Source organism: Leucoraja erinacea, chromosome 9, assembly GCF_028641065.1.
Source record: "Leucoraja erinacea ecotype New England chromosome 9, Leri_hhj_1, whole genome shotgun sequence".
Classification (NCBI taxonomy): domain Eukaryota; kingdom Metazoa; phylum Chordata; class Chondrichthyes; order Rajiformes; family Rajidae; genus Leucoraja; species Leucoraja erinaceus.
The window spans coordinates 29,526,660-29,547,804 of NC_073385.1; the positions used below are offsets into that span (position 1 = coordinate 29,526,660).

Genomic DNA, 21,145 nt, shown 5'->3' on the forward strand with positions numbered 1-21,145 from the left:
CCCCATCCCCCCACTCGTAACAAGGGCAGTGCCCCCCTAGTCCTCACCTTTCACCCCACTAGTCGTCACATACAACAAATAGTCCACCGTTTTCGCCACCTCCAACGTGACCCCACCACTCGCCACATCTTCCCATCTCCCCCCGTCTGCCTTCCGCAAAGACCGCTCCCTCCGTAACTCTCTGGTCAATTCTTCCCTTCCCTCCCGCACCACCCCCTCCCCGAGCACTTTCCCTTGCAACCGAAAGAGGTGCTACACTTGTCGCTTTCATTCCCCTCCCCCTCGACTCTCACCTTCCCCTGTTTTTTCTTTTTTTCCTTTTTTTTCTTTCTTCCCTTTCTTCCCTTCCCTCCCGCGGACCACCTCAACCCTCCGAGTCTTTTCCTTGCAACCGAAAGAGGTGCTACACTTGTCGCTTTACCTCCCCCCTCGACTCCATTCAAGGACCCAAGCAGTCGTTCCAGGTGCGACAGAGGTTCACCTGCATCTCCTCCAACCTCATCTATTGCATCCGCTGCTCTAGATGTCAGCTGATCTACATCGGTGAGAACAAGCATTGGCTTGCCGATCGTTTCGCCGCACACCTCCACTCGGTCCACATTAACCAACCTGATCTCCCGGTGGCTCAGCACTTCAACTCCCCCGTCTCATTCCGAATCCGACCTCTCTGTCCTGGGCCTCCTCCATGGCCAGAGTGAGCACCACCGGAAATTGGAGGAACAGCACCTCATATTCCGCTTGGGCAGTCTGCACCCTAGTTGCATAAACATTGAATTCACCAATTTCCGGTAGCCCTTGCTGTCTCCTCCCCTTCTCAGCTCTCCCTCAGCCCTCGGGCTCCTCCTCTTCCATTTTCCTTTCTTTTCCCCATCCCCCCCACCCCACATCAGTCTGAAGAAGTGTTTTGGTCCGAAACGTTGCCCATTTCCTTCCCTCCATAGATGCTGCTGCACCCGCTGAGTTTCTCCAGTACTTTTGTCTACATTCACAACTATTCGTTGGATTTATCCAGGTTTTACTTCTAGTCGGTCATATACATCACAAAGTTGGTCAGGAGATATTTCAGTTGAAATTTTAATGTTAATTCTGAAGTGGGAATGATGGAAACAGCGTTTATCAATAATTTTAAAATATCTGATGCGTACAAACTGGGTATCTTCATTGCTGTTCACAACACATACATCTAATCTGAATGTCCAGTAATGTGGCGTTTTGACACCTTTAAACATATTACCAAAAGAACATTTGCTGCAATTATGTCCTTTGACCATCTCTTGCCAGACTGATTTCTGGCATGTCAGGACTTTCATATGAAGAAAGACTGGATAGACTCGGTTTGTACTTGCTAGAATTTAGAAGATTGAGGGGGGATCTTATAGAAACTTACAAAATTCTTAAAGGGTTGGACAGGCTAGATGCAGGAAGATTGTTCCCGATGTTGGGGAAGTCCAGAACAAGGGGTCATAGTTTAAGGATAAGGGGGAAATCTTTTAGGACCGAGATGAGGAAAACTTTTTTCACACAGAGAGTGGTGAATCTCTGGAATTTTCTGCCGCAGAAGGTAGTTGAGGCCAGTTCATTGGCTATATTTAAGAGGGAGTTAGATGTGGCCCTTGTGGCTAAAGGGATCAGGGGGTATGGAGAGAAGGCAGGAACAGGATACTGAGTTGGATGATCAGCCATGATCATATCGAATGGCGGTGCAGACTTGAAGGGCCGAATGCCCTACTCCTGCACCTAATTTCTATGTTTCTATGTCCCACTTGGGCATCATTTGCGCATCATTTACGCAACATCATTTCCGCGTCGTGACTCGCACGTGATGTGTGGTGACGTAGGCAGTGACGTGAGCGCCGCCCCAGGATTTTGGGATTCACAAAACCTTTGCTCGCCACCTGCGTGACGCGCAAATGACGCCCAAATGGGACAGGCCCTTAAGAGTGAGAATTTCTGAAAATTCTGGAGTACAGTAAGAATATTTTTTTCTCCAGAGTGGAATTGCAAAGGACTACAGTTGAGTTTGTGAACTAAGTTACAGAGAAAGGTTGAACAAGTTAGGGCTTTATTCTTTGGAGCGCAGAAGGTTAAGGGGGGACTTGATAGAGGTTTTTAAAATGATGAGAGGGATAGACAGAGTTGACGTGGAAAAGCTTTTCCCACTGAGAGTAGGGAAGATTCAAACAAGGGGACATGACATGAGAATTAAGGGACTGAAGTTTAGGGGTAACATGAGGGGGAACTTCTTTACTCAGAGAGTGGTAGCTGTGTGGAATGAGCTTCCAGTGAAGGTGGTGGAGGCAGGTTCGTTTTTTATCATTTAAAAATAAATTGGATAGTTATATGGATGGGAAGGGAATGGAGGGTTATGGTCTGAGCGCAGGTATATGGGACTAGGGGAGATTATGTTTTCGGCACGGACTAGAAGGGTCGAGATGGCCTGTTTCCATGCTGTAATTGTTATATGGTGTTATATGGTTATATAGCTTTTAGGAGGAAAATATAAAGGAGTGTGCAGAGCTATGACATTCATGATTCAGACTTAAAAAGCAGGGTCAACTTCAGCATTATAGAAACTGAACAGCTTTCTGCTGAGGAAAAATAATCGACCTGTAAAGTCGACTGCCTCTCGACCAAAGATGGGTCATCGTTCCCGAGACCTTGAATTGTAGTACGCAATACTTTTTGGTCTGCCCGCTGCTTGCTTACTGCCCGCATACATTTGCAATCTGGCAGAAGTGCACAGGTTAGCTTCGTATTATGATGAAAGCAGAAAGATAATTGACTTTCAAGGAGGGACACAAGAAGATGATCTTTAATTCAGAATGGCTTCTGATTCTCCTGACAGAAAGCACCTTAAACAAAACATGACATCACAACCCACTGGTACCCATTTATCATCGCTGTCATTTAACAATTTGAAGTTTTAAAGTTGTTGGATGTGGTAAAGATGTTTTCTCTTGTGGGAGAATTTAGGACCAGGCGTTGTTGTTTAAAATAAAAATCATTAATTTAAGAGAGACTGGACAAAGTTTTATTTCTCAGAGTTGTTAAGACTTTGGAACTTTCCTCCTCGAAGGACAGTGGAAACAGTCCTTGAATACTAAGGCATATATGGATAGATTCTTAACATATGGGTTGAAAGTTTTGAGGTTAGAAAGGAATGTGGTATTGGTATTAATCTTAAATATATTGAATAGAAGGGCAGGCTCAAAAGGCCACATAGCCTCTCCAACACTTATTTTTTATGTCTGGGTATACAACCCAGGGCAAAGTTGATAACACGGTCTAGTACATTTTTGGTAGATAAAAAGGTGCTGGTATGCACCGTTAATAAATATTCATGTCATGTTGCCAAAAAAAGAAAAAAAGTTTAACTTTACACATTTAGGGGTGAAGGATCAGCTCATTTAATATTCTGCACCCAAAAGTGCAAATTGTCTCAACAAAGTCTACCAGCAATGGTGCTTACCATGAACCGATGCGAGAGGTGAGAGGGCGTGGAACAAGGCTGAAAAGGCTTTTGCTTTGGTGTTGGCAATGGTCCAGAGTATCCAACAGAAATTGGTGCTGCTTGTGCAATACTGGCAGGGTCGTCATAATCATCATCAGCCACTTTATCCAGATGGATGGAAGATCCAGCATCTGAAATAAATTTATTTTTAAAAGTTTAAAAAAGCAATTGAAACATTCCCTTGCCTCACACAATGCACAAATACAAACTAAAAAAATCTGCCGTTTATGTGAACTGCAATCTTAAATGGATTTTTTATTTTTATTTACATGAAATATTGAGACTAACCGTACAAGGGATTGAAATACTTTCCCCTGTTGTTGCATCAAATATGTCAAAACATGACACAGGTTAAAACACTCTACTCCAGCACTCTTGCAACTTGACAAATGATGAACCTTATAAATTGTCCCCTGATGATCTTCCTCAGAGCAGGAGAATTGTTCTTTAAAAAAGTTTAAAACAAGATCATCAATATTTTAGAATTTTTAATACAGGTCCGAACCGGGGTCACGTAATAACGATACAATACACCTCTGACCCACTAATAATAGCCTCCCACATCTGTAAAACACCATGGACTGTCAGAAATTTAAATAAAACAAATATTAAATGTAAATTAAATTTACTGCAAAACTTGCTTTTGTTGCACAGGTGGCCTGGGCACCAATTAACAAGTTGCACTCGGAACTCAGATCACTGGGGTGCTTTGGAAGTCCAGCCACGGAAGCCCGATGAGGTTGAGATCGGACACCTCATCCGGCCTAGGCGCCATATTTTCCAGGGGACTTTTGGGTGGGATTTCAATGCACTCTCATAATTTTGTCAGATTACAGGTGGTGCCAGACCATCAGTTGCCGGGAAGATCAGTGGACCTGCATTACTATTAAAGTTTTAAAAATAATGTACAAATTAATTTAGACGGTCAGACTCTTAAACAGCTTAATTGCTGTGTTGCTCCAGCGCTTTGTGTGCATGGCTGGTGCTCAGCTTTCACCAGTGCCGAGGGGGGTGGCCGCTGATGGTTCCCGGCCTGCCGGGGAGCGGGGTTAGGCTGGAGTTGCCGCTTCTTCTCAGCGCTGGCTGTGGGCCTGGGGCCACTGGTATCGTCGGTCCGGGGCTGTCGGCTGGTCCGGCGGGAGTTGAGCTGGGTTTGGAGCTTCTTCTCCGTGCTGGCTGTGGGCCTGGGGCCGCTGATTGCGGCGCTCACAGCGCAGAGAAGAAGCACCAACTCCAACCCAACCGCACTGGACCGGGGACCGCCAGCCAACCCCCCCGGACCCAGCGAAAGCAGAGCACCAGCCATACACACAGAGTGCTGCAGCTCAGCCTGTCCCTTGCGCCGGCTGCAAGCCCGGTCCGACACCTCCGGCCGCCCCCGAACAGGGACTAGACTCCCGGGAGGGGACGGGGACGGCCCAGCAGCAACACAACAGATCCGGAACCAACACCGACCACGGACGAGCACGATCTCGCTCACTCACCAAAGCATAAAGCAATAAAAACAACAAAAGAATCTTAGCTTTTAACAAAGGAACAATAAATACCACTATTTCATAGTTTGGAAGCAGTATTTTCTTACCTGGAAGAATCAAAGCTGGAAAAAACAGAAGAAGTGAAGGTTCACTGCTTCACTGCTCTCCAGGGCTGTTTATGCATAGTGACCTTTGACCAGGGCATGCACAGTCGGAAGACCGAATTCGCTTATTATAAGTTACCAAGACAGTTTGTGAAAAATTCTCAGTTACATACAACTGACACACATTCTCTTGGAACTGCATTGAAATTGTCAAATTCATTCCAAGGAGTAGATTACAGCCAGCAGATTTTTTAAATCTTACAAGTCCAAGATAAATTTCAAAAACAGGTTGTAGGGCTGAAAGGACAGGTTTGAAATCCAATGCTAACATTATTTACTTATGCAATGTTTGGGATGTAGATATTTCTGGCCAATCTAAATTGTGTATTTATTTTTGTCTTATAAGGAATTGTTATAACCAAATGCCGATTGGCCTTAATAATAAAATAATATTTCTTCAATTAAGCAGACAGGTTACAGGTAGAGGCATAACACTTAGCATATGACAAACATCCAGAAAACTGTATAACCACACACTGCTCCTTAAACAAGCGAGAAAACCTCCCAGTCAACCAACTAAAAAAACATATCAAGTTTACTATTCTTCACCATCGCAGCTTAAATTATAACAAATACTGTAACTAAACAAAACGCCAAAAGGATGGATGCCTTTACATTTTCACATTTGCAATAATTGTTTACTCATACCATGAGAGTTATCATCTTCAATGGTCCGATGATGTCTAGATCGGTTGATTATCCCCATCACATTGTCATCATCATCATCATCATCATCTGCGAAAGGATGCCTTATTGGTGATGGCTGTGACAAATACAAATCTTTTTTTGTCAAGTCACCAGGTTCTTCGTCAAACAAATCATCCAGCGTGTTTGTAGTCGATTGTGACGGCAATCCCTAATAGAAAAAATCCACATTGTATAGCAACTGAATTCATCTTATGTATTTGAATCATTCTCAATTTTGTTTTCAAAACACGCAATGAAATCAGAATATTGAAACAAAGAACTGCAGATGCTGGTTTGCGAAAAAAAGAACAAAGTGCTGGAGTAACTCAGCAGGTCAGTCAGTATCTTTGGAGAACATGGATGGGCGATGTTTTGGATTGCAATGCTTCTTTAGAAAATCAAATGTTTTACCCAAACGCAATTTTACAAAAGCGTTTTAGTGCTTTGTGATTATTTGATGCAATGCACTGAACAATTCTCTTCCATCATTGGGAGAGAGTAGTAGTAACAGATGCACGTAGACAAGCAGGCACACATATCAATTAATAATATATTTTAAAATGTATTTGATACAAAAACACATATTAGGAGATCTATATTTACCATTGGTTACCACTTCACAGTAACATCTACATATACACAAATCATGACAATCACGGAATGACAAAATGTACAACACCCTTATTAACATTGTTTCCTACTTACTTTACCGCCAACATCTGCCAAAATCCTTTCAAACATTCCCAAATTTCCTTCGGAATCTGTATATGCAATATTCCCTTTTGTAGGGTGCCATGCCATCGCACATATACGATGAGTCTTCTCATGCCGCATCCTAAGGACACACATTTCCCAACATTTAATATTTAACACCCATTTTTGTATGACAGTACATAGACAAGCTGAAAAACGAGTTGGTTTACCTCTAAAATGAGCATAGTATTCTACAGGGAAATCTATATACTTAAAAGTCTCATCTTGACCACTTCCTGTCTGCACTGTATACTGATTTTAGAAAAAGCGCTACCATATATTGCTATGATTTTTGGCCATCTTACTCGCAGTCCTCCTTCGCTGAGCGGGCCCTGAGGATTTTCCCATCAATGAAAAAAAAAGTTATGAATGTTTAAAAAACCTTGAGATCCTCTCTCCAGTCAATCACCGTGATGAAGGTAATGCCCCTTCTGGGGCGGGGGGGGGGGGGGGGGGAGGCAGGACTATAAATTCACGGATGCCTGGACATGACTAAGTCAAGATCGAGAGGGAGAGGCCACGACTCTCATTCTAAGCTGTGAATCAACTGAACTGCGAGTCTGCAATGTACTTGCAATAAATGATTTGTTAGCCCTTAATGACGCCATGAGTTGTTTGGCCTGCTGCCCTGCCTGTGCTTGAAACTGCAATGCTTTATTAGGTCCAGCTGTGTATGGAAGGAATAAATGCTTTATTAGGTCCGACTGTGTTTGGTTCAAAACTCCCGCTCATTTCGTGACTTCCCCTTAGTGGACAGGTCGTGCTGATGGTGTACTTTCCGGTAAGTGCAGAGGTTACGCTCATTGCGGAAGTGCCGCTGACTGCGGAAACCCCAAAGTGGAGAGGCTGCGCTCAGCCCTGTGAGTATTCAAGAAAGTTTACTGCCATATATGTGGTGTGTGTGTGTGTGTGTGTGTGTGTGTGTGTCTGTCTGTCTGTGTGTGTGAGAGAGTGTGTGTGTGAGAGTGTGTGTGACTGTGTTTGTGAGTGTGTTTGTGAGCGTATGTGTGTGAGTGTGTGTGCGAGTGTGCCCACAATGCCCATACTAGCCCTCTGGAAACCAGTCACTTCAGACCACAAAACCCATGCTCCAGAAACCGCCCCCTCCCCCCCCCACTGGCCAGCAATATTGGAATTGGTGGAGAGGTGGAATATTGCGTTGGGGGACCAGCCCTCCCGTGTGAAGCTGGAATCCAACGGGTCCTACTTAGTCTAGTAAGAAATAAGATTTTGGGTATTTCTTCATTATATGCAAATTTAACTTACTTCAAAAAGGTTTGGAATAAAGCGATAAGACGTGAATGTATTTTATTAAGGAGATGAAGCTTGGTGTTGTAGGGAGTGGATGGTGGTAGGTGGATGGGGGTGTTATTATGAAAGATCAGTCTCCTCTCTCATATATCCTCCAGCAAATGCGAGGAAAAGTGATAAAATCATTAGTCCATAATGACCACAGTAAAGAGCTAGAATGAAAGTTAAATGCAAAGGATTACTCTACATTTTTACATTTGAATCCCAACTCATAGATGTTTACAAAAAGCTGGAGTAACTCAGTGGATCAGACAGCATCTCTGGAGAAAAGGAATAGGCGACGTTTCGCGTCGAGAACCTTCTTCAGGCTGAGAATTAGGGGAACGGGAAATGAAACATATATAGAACAAATAAATGAAAGTTATGCAACAAAGTAACAATGAAAAAGTAAACAGGCCATTGTTAGCTGTGTGCTAAGTGAAAACGAGTACAGATAATAAGACTCAACATGACGACTTTCAAGCTGGTACGACTTGGGTTTGGGAGGGATGGATATTTATGTCCCCACCTTCAATTATTATGTTAGCTCAAATAGGTGCAAGAAAGAAAGTAGATAATTATATCTTTACTGCCTGACCAAAATGGAGTAAAATAATGATAAATTATAGCCAATTAGTTGGCAACTAGACAGAGAGGGGGAAAGTCTTGAAGAAAACCATGGTTAAAAAAATGTTAATGTTCAAATCCCAAGAAAATAAGTAACCTGTTTTTGTTCCAATCATTTCTATACACCTTAATGTGGTAATTTTGCAGCTAAGCGAATCCTTGGGGTTATGTTAAATATTTTCAAAACATTTGCCCCCCATTTCTAGATGTATTCTTGCATTGCAACATTTTCTAGCATCACTGTTTTAATACTAATTTACTTTTTCATTCCTCCTTCCAATATGGTTAACTTCACATTTTTCCACATTACACTTTACACTCCATCCATCAACCGCTTACTTTTTCACTTAACCTTCCTGCATCCCCTTGCAATTTGTTTGCAATTTCATTACAATTTGTTAACCCGTCTATTTGTATACAAATCAGAAAATTTGGTTACAGTACATTTAAGTACTTTCATCCAAGTCGTTCATTATAAATGGTTTTGGTACATATCAGGCCATTCATTAGCTGTTGGCTGCCAATATGAAAATGACTCATCTATCACTACTTGGGGTTTTTTTTGCTAATTAGTCACTCTCCTGTCCTTGCCATTATATAATCCCAAACAGTCATTAAGTGAGCATCCACAACCCTCTTGATAGAGAGAGCTAACAGAGAGAATAAACAACTTTCTCACCTTGGCTCAATCCCAAATAGCAACTCTTTGCTGTTAGGATTCTTAGGATTACCACATAGCCCCCAAAATGAATGTCTTCTGTGGAAAATCTTCACAATATCTACTGACAAGCCCTTTATTTATCTGACCAGATAAATAATTTCTAATTTTTCTGCAATTGCTCAGATTTCTATTAGCAAATAAGGGAATCTGACCATTGCACAATTCAGTGAGATGCTGTTTCATTGTTTCACAAATTAACACCAGTATTATACCTTTCAATGCATTTCTTGGTCTGTACATGCCACACTGCCATGAATCCATCAATAGACCCAGCAGCCACATAATCACCACATGGAGACCATGATACAACATTTAATGGCTAGCAGGAAGAAAAGGAAAATAAATTGTGGAATTTATTCTTTTCAAACAATATATTAATATCTATCATGCTTTTCAAGAGTGCCTGTTAAAGTTCTTTCAATTCAATTAGTAAAAAATATTTAAATACACACATTTATAAAACTAACTACTTCCTCAACATATTTCTTTAATCGTTGAGATATTTCTAAGATTTTCAAAATATTAATTCTATTCTATGCAAGATTTCAATATTCATCAAGTTGTTTTAAACTACAGGTGCACAACCTTTTATCCGACGATCCAAATAACGAAAAGCTCCGAATAGCGGACATTTTTTCGGTCCTTGAAGAAAGGTCCTTGAAGACGTTCACCGAGGGCGGCCCGCAGAGGTGACAGCGGAACCTCCAGTCGGTCCTCGAAGAAAGGGGAACTAAATCCCCATTCATAAAAGAGAAGGTGAGGGTATATTGCGCGGGAGGGTTAATAATTTACAATCTGCTGCTGCCTGCCCGCTGGGTTAAAAAGTTCCCACGGTAGACTCACGATACACAGTGTATCGTGAGTCTTGCGTGGGAATTTTTTAACTCAGTGGGCAGGCAGCAGCAAATTGTCGCTCCCTTCAGTTTCACCCCACCTACACCCCTCTGCTTCCCGGCCATATGTGTGACCCCTTCCCTCCCCTCTCCAGCTCCCCGCCCATTGCACCGGCGCGGGGGTTTTGCACTGCCGTCACGTCGGAGCCAGTGCCAGTCACCGGAGACGTCAGGACCAACGGGACACCGGACCCCAGGCCCACTGCAAGCACGGAGATCCCAGAGACCCACAGCCAGCAGCAGCCCAGCCCCGCTCCAACTCCAGAGGAACACGCTCTCCGCTGTCCCCGTAGGGACAGAAGCTGATGGTGTGCAAGGTGCGTCTTGGTCTTGAGGTTGCGGATGAGGGGGCGCAGCTCGGGCTGTGACGTCTCCGGCCACCCCCCTGTACAGGAGCTGAGACTGGGAACTGTGGGGTTGTTTGCAGTTGCAGAGGGAGGGGGCAAGGGCGGTACAGTTCCCAGTCTCAGCTCCATTCCAGGGGGGTGGCCGGAAACGTCGGGACACCGGGACACCGATTGCAAGCACGGAGACTCACAGCCAGCAGCAACTCTAGCCCAACCCGCTCCAACTCCAGAGGAACCCGGGTTGCGGATGAGGGGGCGCAGCTCGGGCTGTGGGCGAACTGCCACTTGTCGCTGTAGCGGCGCATCGGGGAGCGGGTTCTTGTTGGTCCTGACGTCTCCGGCCGTCCCCCTGGACAGGAGCTGAGAGACGTCAGGACCACCAGAAGCCGCTCCCCGATGGGCCGCTGCGGCGACAAGTGGCAGTTCGCCCACAGCCCGAGCTGCGCCCCCTCATCGGGACACCGACCCCCAGGCCCACTGCAAGCACGGAGATCCCAGAGACTCACAGCCAGCAACAACTCTAGCCCAGCCCCGCTCCAACCCGGGTTGCGGATGAGGGGGCGCAGCTCGGGCTGTGGGCGAACTGCCACTTGTCGCCGTAGTGGCCCATCGGGCAGCGGATTCCTCTGGAGTTGGAGGGACAGGGAGACACAGCGGCTTTTGAAAATGGTGGGCAATCACTTCCAAAGTTCTGCTCACACAGTCAGTACACCTCTCCTACACTTGTCTCCCGCACTAAGATCATCTCGCAGAGAATGATCCCAGCCTAACCCTCCCTATTCTCTCCTATTCTGCAAGAAAAAACTACATTGAAGACTCAAACTCGCGATCGAGTAACTGCCCGGATCGAGGCGCAAACTCGCGACCTTGCGGATATGAGCCGAGCACTCTACCACTGAGCCAGCCGTTAAAATCTACGCTAAAAATCTTCCATTCCGAAAGCCGAAAAATTCTGAATTACGAAAAGTGTCCGGTCCCAAGGCTTTCGGATAAAAGGTTGTGCACCTGTATTAGTGCTTCATGAAGTGCTTTTCTTGATGTGTTGCATACATATATTTTGTCAAATACCAGAAAGCAACTCTTGATTTTAATATGAAACTTACCAACGTAATGCTGTTGTCCGAAAGATCGGCAACATTTTCCCAGGAATTTCTGTCATATAATTTTACAACTTTTTCCACTGGAACTGCCAAGAACTACATATATGCACCAAACAGAGAATAAAAATTTAGACTGAGGAAAACTTTCAGGCTATGCATTTATCTAATTAATTGTCAAAATGGAATATCCAAAACATGCTCAGTATCCATTCCTTTACATAATTTCAAAACATAACTGATCTGCACTACAGAAACCAAGTAATCACTTTATTTAAAGAATAGTGCATGCTTTTGACGATATCATAAGGGCGCCAAAGTTTATGGGGAGAAGGCACGAGAATGGTCGATCAAATGCCATGGTAGACTCGATGAGCCGAATGCCCAATTCTGTTCCTATGTCATATGGTCTGATGTAATTTAAGTTTGATGATTTGCAGTATAGATTCTATTTGGAGAACTATTCCCATTTACACTTATTGAAAGGATGCTGCTTCAGATTTACACTATCAAATATTCAGAATTGCAAACTGCAGTAGGGGCACTCATCATCCTATCACCAGCTAGAGTGCTGTCCGAACCGGCAATCTATCTCATTGGAGCCCATTGAACTATTTTTAATCAGACTTTATCTTGCACTAAGTAATATACCCTTGATCCTACACAGTAGACAGCTGGATTGTAATCATGTATATTCTTCTTGTTGACTGGATAGCATGCAACAAAAACACGTTTTTACTATATCGAGATGACACTATATGACAATAATAATAATAATAAATTAAACAGTGATAAGTCTGTCACTCCACAGTTCGTCAATGATTTCACCTGTCTGAGGTAGCAAAAATCTTATTTAATAAAAAAAAATGCTTTCCATGAACTTTGTGCTGCAGACTAATCTGCAGACCAAACACAGGTATAACTTACTGACCATTTTTATTTATTTCCTTTTGTGCTAGACAATTAAGTTCTGATTTGTTCATTTCTACTGACTTCAACATTAAATTTCTAAGCATGAAGTTATGATATTTATCTTGCTCCTCCTGAGAAAATATTCTTCAACTCAATTTGAAACTAGATTAGTTTACGAGGTTCAATTTTCATTTACCTTTCCGGTCTTTGGTTGCCACTCGAGTCTACACATGGACAGAGCACGGTTGACTTCATTGCACTTAGTTAGAAGTGACCAACTTGAAACAAGAGTCTATAAAGCAGAAATATACCTTTTAACACCATTTGAAAAGCTATTAAACATATTATGTTGTAAATCACGTGCAATTTTAAAATACCATTTCTTTTCACGAAAGGGGCTTGAATGCAAACATGAATGGCAATTTTTCTTCACAACCTCATAGCAATAAAAATGTTGATTTGACTTGCAAATATTTTAAAGCACAATAACACTGTTTCATTCCAAATACTGGTCCAAATCCAGAATCACATAATGTTAACCAGAGGACTGAGACTGACCTGATCAGCAATTTTCCAAACACATACTGAACCATCACAACTGGAGGTAGCCTGTAAAATGCAACAACTTGTGATTACAAAGCACCAAGCTATTTAAATATTAAATCGCAGTGGTAAATAATGCACACTACTTTGACTTAAAATATCAAAAAATAACAAAAGCAGAGTTTTAATCCGAGCAATTATCCAAGCAATATTATGACATATTATTTCATGGCCAACTAATTTCATTTTGCTACTTCAGATTTTACATGGATTGGGTTATGTTAAAGTTATTACCAGAAACACATCCTTTGGATCAAAAGCAACACTGAGAATTGGACCATCATGACCTCGAATTGTCTTCTGTTGACTATTATCCTTTATGTCAATGATCTTTACCATAAAGTCACTGTAAGTTAAAAACACGATACAAAACTTTGAAGCAACAAACATATTTCACAAGAAAAAGTAGTGAGAACATAAGAAGTAGTAGTAGTAAGCTATTCAGTCCACTTTGCCAACTGCAATGAGATCCAGCCTGATCTTGTACCCCAATGCCACTTCTCTGCACAAACCCTGCATCACCAGATTCCCTTAATGTCAAAAAGCTCTGCATTTAATGTATTTTGTGACAAGGCTTCCACAGCAATTTAGCAAAGAAATAAAAATATTCACCACTCACTGAGCGAAGAAATTCCTTCTCATCAAATGACTGACTCCTTGTTTTAAGATTATGATCATGGTATAAGACATCTCTGCTAGGGGAAACATCAACACTGCACCTTCCCTTTCAAAATCCATGAGAATTTTTATCTCCTCTCATTCTTCTAAACTATAGAGGGAATGGGGCCTGCATTCTCTCTTGATAAGGCCAAGCCACTCCCCTACACCCACTAACCAAAAATGACAGGAATTACATTTGTGAACCCCCATCGTCTCCCTCTTACAAATTTTCCTTAGAGAGGAAGACCAGTCCTATATGAAATGTTCTTAATGACATCTCATTGGGGGTCCTAAATAATTTTAGTCAGATGTCTTTACTAAAAATTATTTTGTAATACAGGTAAACATACTAATTCCTTCCTATTACTGTTCTTCACTGCTGTGCTTTTAATGCTTCATGTACAATGACACCACCAACAGCAACAGGGAGAGCAATCAGGGAAAGCCTGCTGCAGGCGGTGATCATTGCTCCATTATTACATTACCTGGAACCAGCAGCAATACTAGTTGCATTGTCATTGAAGACAACATGGTTTGCTTCAGCAGTAAAGCGAGTTAAAATCCCATCTGGTGAACCCTCAGGGAAAGTATTTACTTGAACAATGTTGTTAGAAACACAGGTAACGAGCAATCCATTCTAGAACAATAAATAAAAATGTTTATCAGATAATTATTGTCTCATATGCAAAGAATCTCTACGGACATAAATCTCATGGGAATATCACTGATACTATAATAATGACATTATTGAAAGAATGAGTCACCACTATTGAAGGACGCAAACCCCGACCAGGTGAGGCATAGATTCACATGCACCTCCAATCTAGTCAACTGCATTTGGTGCTTGTGATATGGCCTCCACATTGCTGAGACCAAGCATTGACTAGGCTATTGTTTTGCCATTAAGACCAATTTGCATGCCATTTCAACTCCCCTTCCCATTCCCACATCGACAAGCCTGTCCTCATCTTTCTCTACTGCCATGATGAGGGGAACACTGCCTCATATTTCATTATTTCACCATTGACCTGGAGAACCCAAGCTTCTGGATGCATTGGTCTTTCAATAATTAAGACACAAAAACATGTCCACTGTAAGAGATTGAGTGGCATGTACACTTTAGCTGAAGACCTTTACTTCTCTCCTTTGGTCTTTTCTAACAAATTGGCCTTACCTTTGATTCTCTCCTCCAGGTCCTGATCTTAATAATAATTGAATACAAGAACTTTCATTAACTTGCACAAGAAGTACACGTGAGAGGTTCCAGAATCAAGATACAGATACAAATTTAATTATGGTAAGTGCTGAAAGTGAAGGATCTAATCATTAAAAAAAAAAAAAGATTTTCACAATCATTTTGGTTAGGTTGAATCAATTGGATTTTAAACCATCAATTTGGTATTATCATATACATATTCCTTCAATGTTTGTATGCAAGAACGCACTATTCAGATTAAGTTAGCAGGTGACATTATGAAACTAGATTCTCCAATCTCAAAATCGTGTCATTCACAGCATACTACCTTCCCATTCAAATCATAATTGCATTATCATGTTATAAAGATATTACTTTTTCATTTCCTAACAGAGGGGGTTCCCAGTTTCCATTTTAATTACATTTTGCCACAAATTATAACATTGTATACCAAATTCATAACTGTGAGAATATGAAAAAGAAAAAAAAATCACATACCCGGAGAGCCAGTGAGTAGACTTTATCACCCACATTGATCGATTTGGGATCATCATCTAAACTTTCCCATATTCTAACGTCACCATCACTGCCACTGGTTACAATGTGTCTGGAATTTCAAAAAGATCAATTTAATTAAGGATCCCGAAGGACCTATAAAAATCTATTACCTTCTTGTCAAATTATAACATCATTTTTTCCATCAGCGTATTCTTAAACCTCTGATTAAGAATCTGTATAACATTAATAATGCCTTATTCTGCCATTCAGTAAGTCACAGTTGATCTTTTACTTGCTGTAACATTCTGAGGACCAGACCTTAGGCATTCAAGTCTGCCCTCGCAGATTCAACAAGAAGACCTTGTAAGGCCATCATAAGGACTAACAGGAACTTTCACTCCAAATTGGAGGATGAGACGAATGTTCGGCAGCTGTGCCAATGCTTGCAGATCATCAAGGCGAAACCAAGTAGCAACTCAAACGAAAGCGCGGCATCGCTCGCGGATAAGCTCAATGCGTTCTATGCACGCTTCGAGAGGGAAAAAGACTTATTGCCTTCTAGGACCCTCATAGTCCCTAATGTTATTGTAGTCTCAGTCACCGAGGATGATTTCAGGGGATCCCTTCAGGAAGGTGAACCCTTGCAAAGAGACTGGACTTGAAGATGTACCTGGTCACATTCTCAAAACCTGCATGGTCCAACTGACTGGAGTTTTTGCGGACATCTTCAACCTCTCATTACTGAGGTCTGAGGTTCCTACGTGCTTTAAAAGGCCATCAATATACCGGAGTCAAAGAAAGGTAGGGTGACATGCCTCAATGACTAATGACCAGTGGCACTAATGCCACTTCGACAATAAACACACAAACATCAGGCCATTGTTCATCAATTAGAGCTCAGCATTCAACACCATCATACCCTCCAAACATGTTACCAAGGGCAAGAAACGGGGTCTCTGCGCATCCCATTGCAACTGGATCCTCGACTTTCTCAAAGCACAATTGGTAGAATTTGGCAACTATACGTCATCAATGACCATCAGCACATGGCACCTCAAGGCTGTATGCTCAGTCCCCTGCACTACTCAGTTTATGCCCATGACTGTGTAGGCAGACACAGTTCCAACTACATCTTTAAATTCTCCGATTACACCACCATTATTGGATGAATTGCGGGGTGATGTCAGAATATAGAAGGAAGATCAGATGTTAGATTGAAATAGTGCCAGAACAACCACCTTGCTCACAACATCAGTAATACCAAAGTCCTGATTGTTGACATTAGAAGACATAGGCCGAGGATCAACAAACTTATCTTCATCGATGGATTGCTGTTGGAGAGAGTCAAAAACTTCAAGTTCCTGGGCATGCGAACTGCATCTGAGGCATGCATCTGAGGATCTGTCCTGGACCCAGCACATTGATGCAATTGTAAAGAAAGCCTGTCAATACTTCCTTAGAAGATTGAGGAGAATAGGTATGTCAACAAATACGTTCTTAAACTTCAGCAGGTGTACAGTAGCGAGCATATTGATAGCTTGCATCACGGCCTGGTTTGGCAACATGACCAGCCAGGAATGAAGAATAGAAAAAGAAATAGTGGACACTGCCTGGTCCATCATGGCTACTCACCTCCCCACCATAGAAAATTGGTTGGCAGATAGGAAATCAAAGAGTAGGGACTAACGGGTCGCTTTCAGAAAGGCAGGCAGTGACTAGTGGGGTACCGCAAGGCTCGGTGCTGGGACCGCAGCTATTTACAATATATATTAATGAGTTAGATGAAGGGATTAAAAGTAACATTAGCAAATTTGCAGATGACACAAAGCTGGGTGGCAGTGTGAACTGTGAGGAGGATGCTATGAGGATGCAGGGTGACTTGGACAGGTTGGGTGAGTGGCCAGATGCATGGCAGATGCATGGCAGATGCAGTTTAATGTGGATAAATGTGAGGTTATCCATTTTGGTGGCAAAAAAAAACAGGAAGGCAGATTACTATCTAAATGGCGTCAAGTTGGGAAAAGGGGAAGTATAACGTGATCTGGGGATCCTTGTTCATCAGTGACTGAAAGTAAGCATGCAGGTACAGCAGGCAGTGAAGAAAGCGGGGAGGGGGGGGGGGGGATGGAGTCGGTGTCCGTCACGGTGGGCACCACGAGTTTCGATGAGCTGGTGGAGAAGATCTCCTCCAAGAGGGCCGTGAGGGTGAGTTAACGCAACGGCGGCGGAGGAGAAGGACGGATGCAGCCATTCACCCGGGGGGGGGGGGGGGAAGGTAGACGGACCACCATCGCCGCAGAGGGCGGGAGGGGGAGAGCGGTGAATGAGGGAGAGAGAGACGGGATCAGGGCCTCCACTGAACCCCCTCCCCCACAGCCGCCGCCGGTGGTGGGGGAGACGGTAGATAAGTTACTGTGAGGAGGGGAGAGTGAAGTTTGTGAGTGAGGCGGGAGAGGCCGCGGTGCAGGAAGGGGCCTCGCCATCTTGGATGTGGTGTTGACTGACCGGAGAGGAGACCAGTCTGCGTGACGCAGGCTGACAGAAGACACCAATTTGCACTTGCGCGTTTTTTAAGATTTTTAAACCTTAATAACACGTTTAAAATATACCACAGATCGGAACAAAACTTGTTCCACTTGCAGCACAGGAGAATGGTGAGTAAGGTGGCGAAAAATCGTAGCGTTATCGTGTACCGTTTTTTGCGCAAATAGAAAAACCACGCAAACCGGAAGAGCACAAGATCAGAGATTTAGTTATGTAGTATAGAAGATTAAGGGTTTGGATACGCTAGAGACAGGAAACATGTTCCCGATGTTGGGGGAATCCAGAACCAGGGGCCACAGTTTAAGAATATGGGGTAAGCCATTTAGAACAGAGATGAGGAAATACTTTTTCACACAGAGAGTTGGGTCCGAGGAATTCTCTGCCTCAGAGGGCGGTGGAGGCCAGTTCTCTGTATGCTTTCAAGATAGTTAGATAGAGCTCTTAAAGATAGCGGTGTCAAGGGATAAGGGGAGAAGGCAGGAACGGGGTACTGATTGTGGATGATCAGCCATGATCACATTGAACGGCTCGAAGGGCCGAATGGCCTACTCCTGTACCTGTTATCTACACTACAAACAGGCTGCAAACATTCATTAACACCCGCCTTAGGAGAATACCTAACATCTGGTGTAGAACCAAAGTAAGCAATGTGGACCTGTGGAAAAGAACAAGCCAGGAGCCCATTGACTTACAAATTCGAAGGAGAAAATGTAGTTGGATTAGACACACCCTCAGGAAACTTGCCACAAACATCATCCGGCAAGCCGTGAAATGGAAGCCCCAAGGAAAAAGGAAAAGAGGTCGCCCCAGGAACAGCTGGAGAAGAGGTGTCCAGACAGAAATGTCTGAGAGTGGGCTCAACTGGGAGATCTCGAAAGAACTGCCAACAACCGAGTGAGGTGGAGGACATTTGTTAATGGCTTATGCTACCTAGAGGAGCAAAGGGCTTAAGAAAAAGAAGAAGATCATCCAGGATCCACATCACCATCACCACGCATTATTTCACTTCTGCCATGGGTTAGGTAGTATAGAGTCTGAAAACCATGACCTTCAGGCTCAGGAACAGGTTCTTTGTAACAACCTTCAGCTATTGAATGCTCCAAGCATCAACTGAACTTTGAACAGTCTCTGTTGCACTAGGAACTTTGGGCTTTTGTTTTATTTTGCACGAATATGGTTTGATGTATTTATTTATTTATTTATTAGTTATCTATTGAGTACTATTCTGTCCTCTGCTGGAACTTATGCGCAATAGCGCCATCTATTGGACTTTTATTGGGAAAGGTCAGTTGCACAGGAAGTAGTCTCCTGTCTTTGTTTTTTCTGTCATGTTCAGCAGCAGAAGCAATCCATCCCAATCCTAGCTTGCTACACTTAAGAAAGCAATGGCTTTCACTCGTTTTTCAATATTAAGAATGACAGCACTGGAAAATCATTAAACTTAAGAGCAGAGATGTTAACTTCCTGACTCGCGTCTGATTATTGAATCGAGTTTGGCTGGCTGTCAATCTACTTTCTACTGTTAACAATCACATAGGGAGGACAGTTCAAGTCCTGTAAAGTGTTGTTACCATTTTGTATTGTTTGGGGGTCTGGCAAAGAGGAAGTCGAGAATCTGATTGCAGAGGGATGAGAAGAGACCCAGTTCTCCGAGTTCGATGATACATTTTGAGGGAATGATGATGTTGAACATCAAGCTGCAGTAAATAAAGACTACAGTCAAGAGTGTTTTATTGTCATACATCCCAGACAGGACAATGAAATTCTTACTTGCTGCAGCACAACTGAATATGTGAATATGTAAACATTGTACAGAACGGGGATCCCAGGGTCCGGACGCTGCACCAGCTGGAAGCACCGCAGTCCGCGTCTTCTAGATGATGTAGGCCGCGGGTCGGCGGTCGGAGCTCTTCTCCTCCGGGGTCCCCAACGAGGTATGCCAGGCTCTGGACGGAGCGCCAGCTGGAGCTCCGCAGACCGCGGCTTCAGGCTGCCGTGGGCCAGCGAACGGAGCGCTCCCTTCCGGCGAGGGCTCGCCCGCTCCACGACAAAAGAGTCTACGCTGCGCCCGCTGCTGAAGCCCCGGGCACGTCACCGGGAACGACCGCACTGATCCTTTGTGTTAGGCCGCGAGGGAGGTGACATGGAAAAAGTTGCATCTCCGTGGAGGAGGTGACTGAAGCAGTTTCCCCCTTACCCCCCCACACAAGACACACCGAGAAACATTAAAAACACACATTGAGACATACTAAAAAACCAAAAAAGTAGAATAAACTGACACGCTGCTGGCAGGGCAGCCGGCTCACAGCGCCCCCACCAACCCACCATATTCGATGTTGTGTTTAATAGCCTGATGGCTGCGGGGAAGAAGCTGCTCCTGAACCTGGACGTCACAGTTTTCAGGCTCCTGTACCTTCTTCATGATGGCAATGGTGAGATGAGTGTGTGGCCAGGATGGTGTGGGTCCTTGATGATTTTGGCTGCCTTTTTGAGCCAGTGACGATAGATCCCATCGACGGTGGGGAGGTCAAAGCCGGTGATGGACTGGGCAGAGGTCACAACTTTTTGTAGTATTTTTCGCTCCTGGATGTTCAAGTTGCCGAACCAGGCCACAATGCAACCAGTCAGAATGATCTATACCGTGCACCTGTAGAAGTTCGGGAGAATCCTCTTCTTACATGCCAAATCTCCGGAATCTTCTCAGGAAGTAGAGTCGCTGATGTGCCTTCTTTACAATTGCATCGGTGTGCTGGGTCCAGGAAAGATCTTCTGATATATGCGCGCTAAGGAATTTGAAGTTATTGACCCTTTCCACCATCGTCCCGTTAATATAAACAGGATTGTGGGTCCTCATCCTTCCCCTACCAAAGTCCACAATCAGTTCCTTGGTCTTACTGATGTTGAGGGACAGGTGCTGGCACCATTTGGTCAGTTGGTCGATCTTACTTCTATACTCTGACTCGTCCCCACCTGTGATTCGTCCAACCACAATGGTGTCGTCGGCGAACTTGATGATGGAGTTGGCATTATGTCCGGCTATACCATCATGGGTATAGAGTGCGTAAAGCAGGGGGCTGAGCTCGCAGCCTTGAGGTGCTCCTGTACTAATTGTTACTGAGGATGAAGTGGTTCCTCCAATTCGAACAGACTGTGGTCTGTGGATGAGGA

General features: G+C 43.6%; 1 protein-coding gene across 3 annotated transcripts in view; it reads right to left on the minus strand.

Moving 5' to 3' along the window:
* Positions 1-21,145, minus strand: part of wdhd1 (WD repeat and HMG-box DNA binding protein 1) — a 62,140-nt gene that overhangs the window by 34,308 nt on the left and 6,687 nt on the right. For all 3 annotated transcript variants that reach the window (XM_055640443.1, XM_055640444.1, XM_055640442.1), the window contains 10 exons: positions 15,434-15,542; positions 14,226-14,377; positions 13,315-13,426; positions 13,036-13,086; positions 12,674-12,769; positions 11,572-11,664; positions 9,441-9,547; positions 6,543-6,672; positions 5,799-6,006; positions 3,470-3,642 (listed from right to left, as the gene is read on the minus strand). In XM_055640443.1, the coding sequence (XP_055496418.1) occupies positions 3,470-3,642; positions 5,799-6,006; positions 6,543-6,672; positions 9,441-9,547; positions 11,572-11,664; positions 12,674-12,769; positions 13,036-13,086; positions 13,315-13,426; positions 14,226-14,377; positions 15,434-15,542 (1,231 nt within the window). The remainder of the gene's footprint in view (positions 1-3,469; positions 3,643-5,798; positions 6,007-6,542; positions 6,673-9,440; positions 9,548-11,571; positions 11,665-12,673; positions 12,770-13,035; positions 13,087-13,314; positions 13,427-14,225; positions 14,378-15,433; positions 15,543-21,145) is intronic.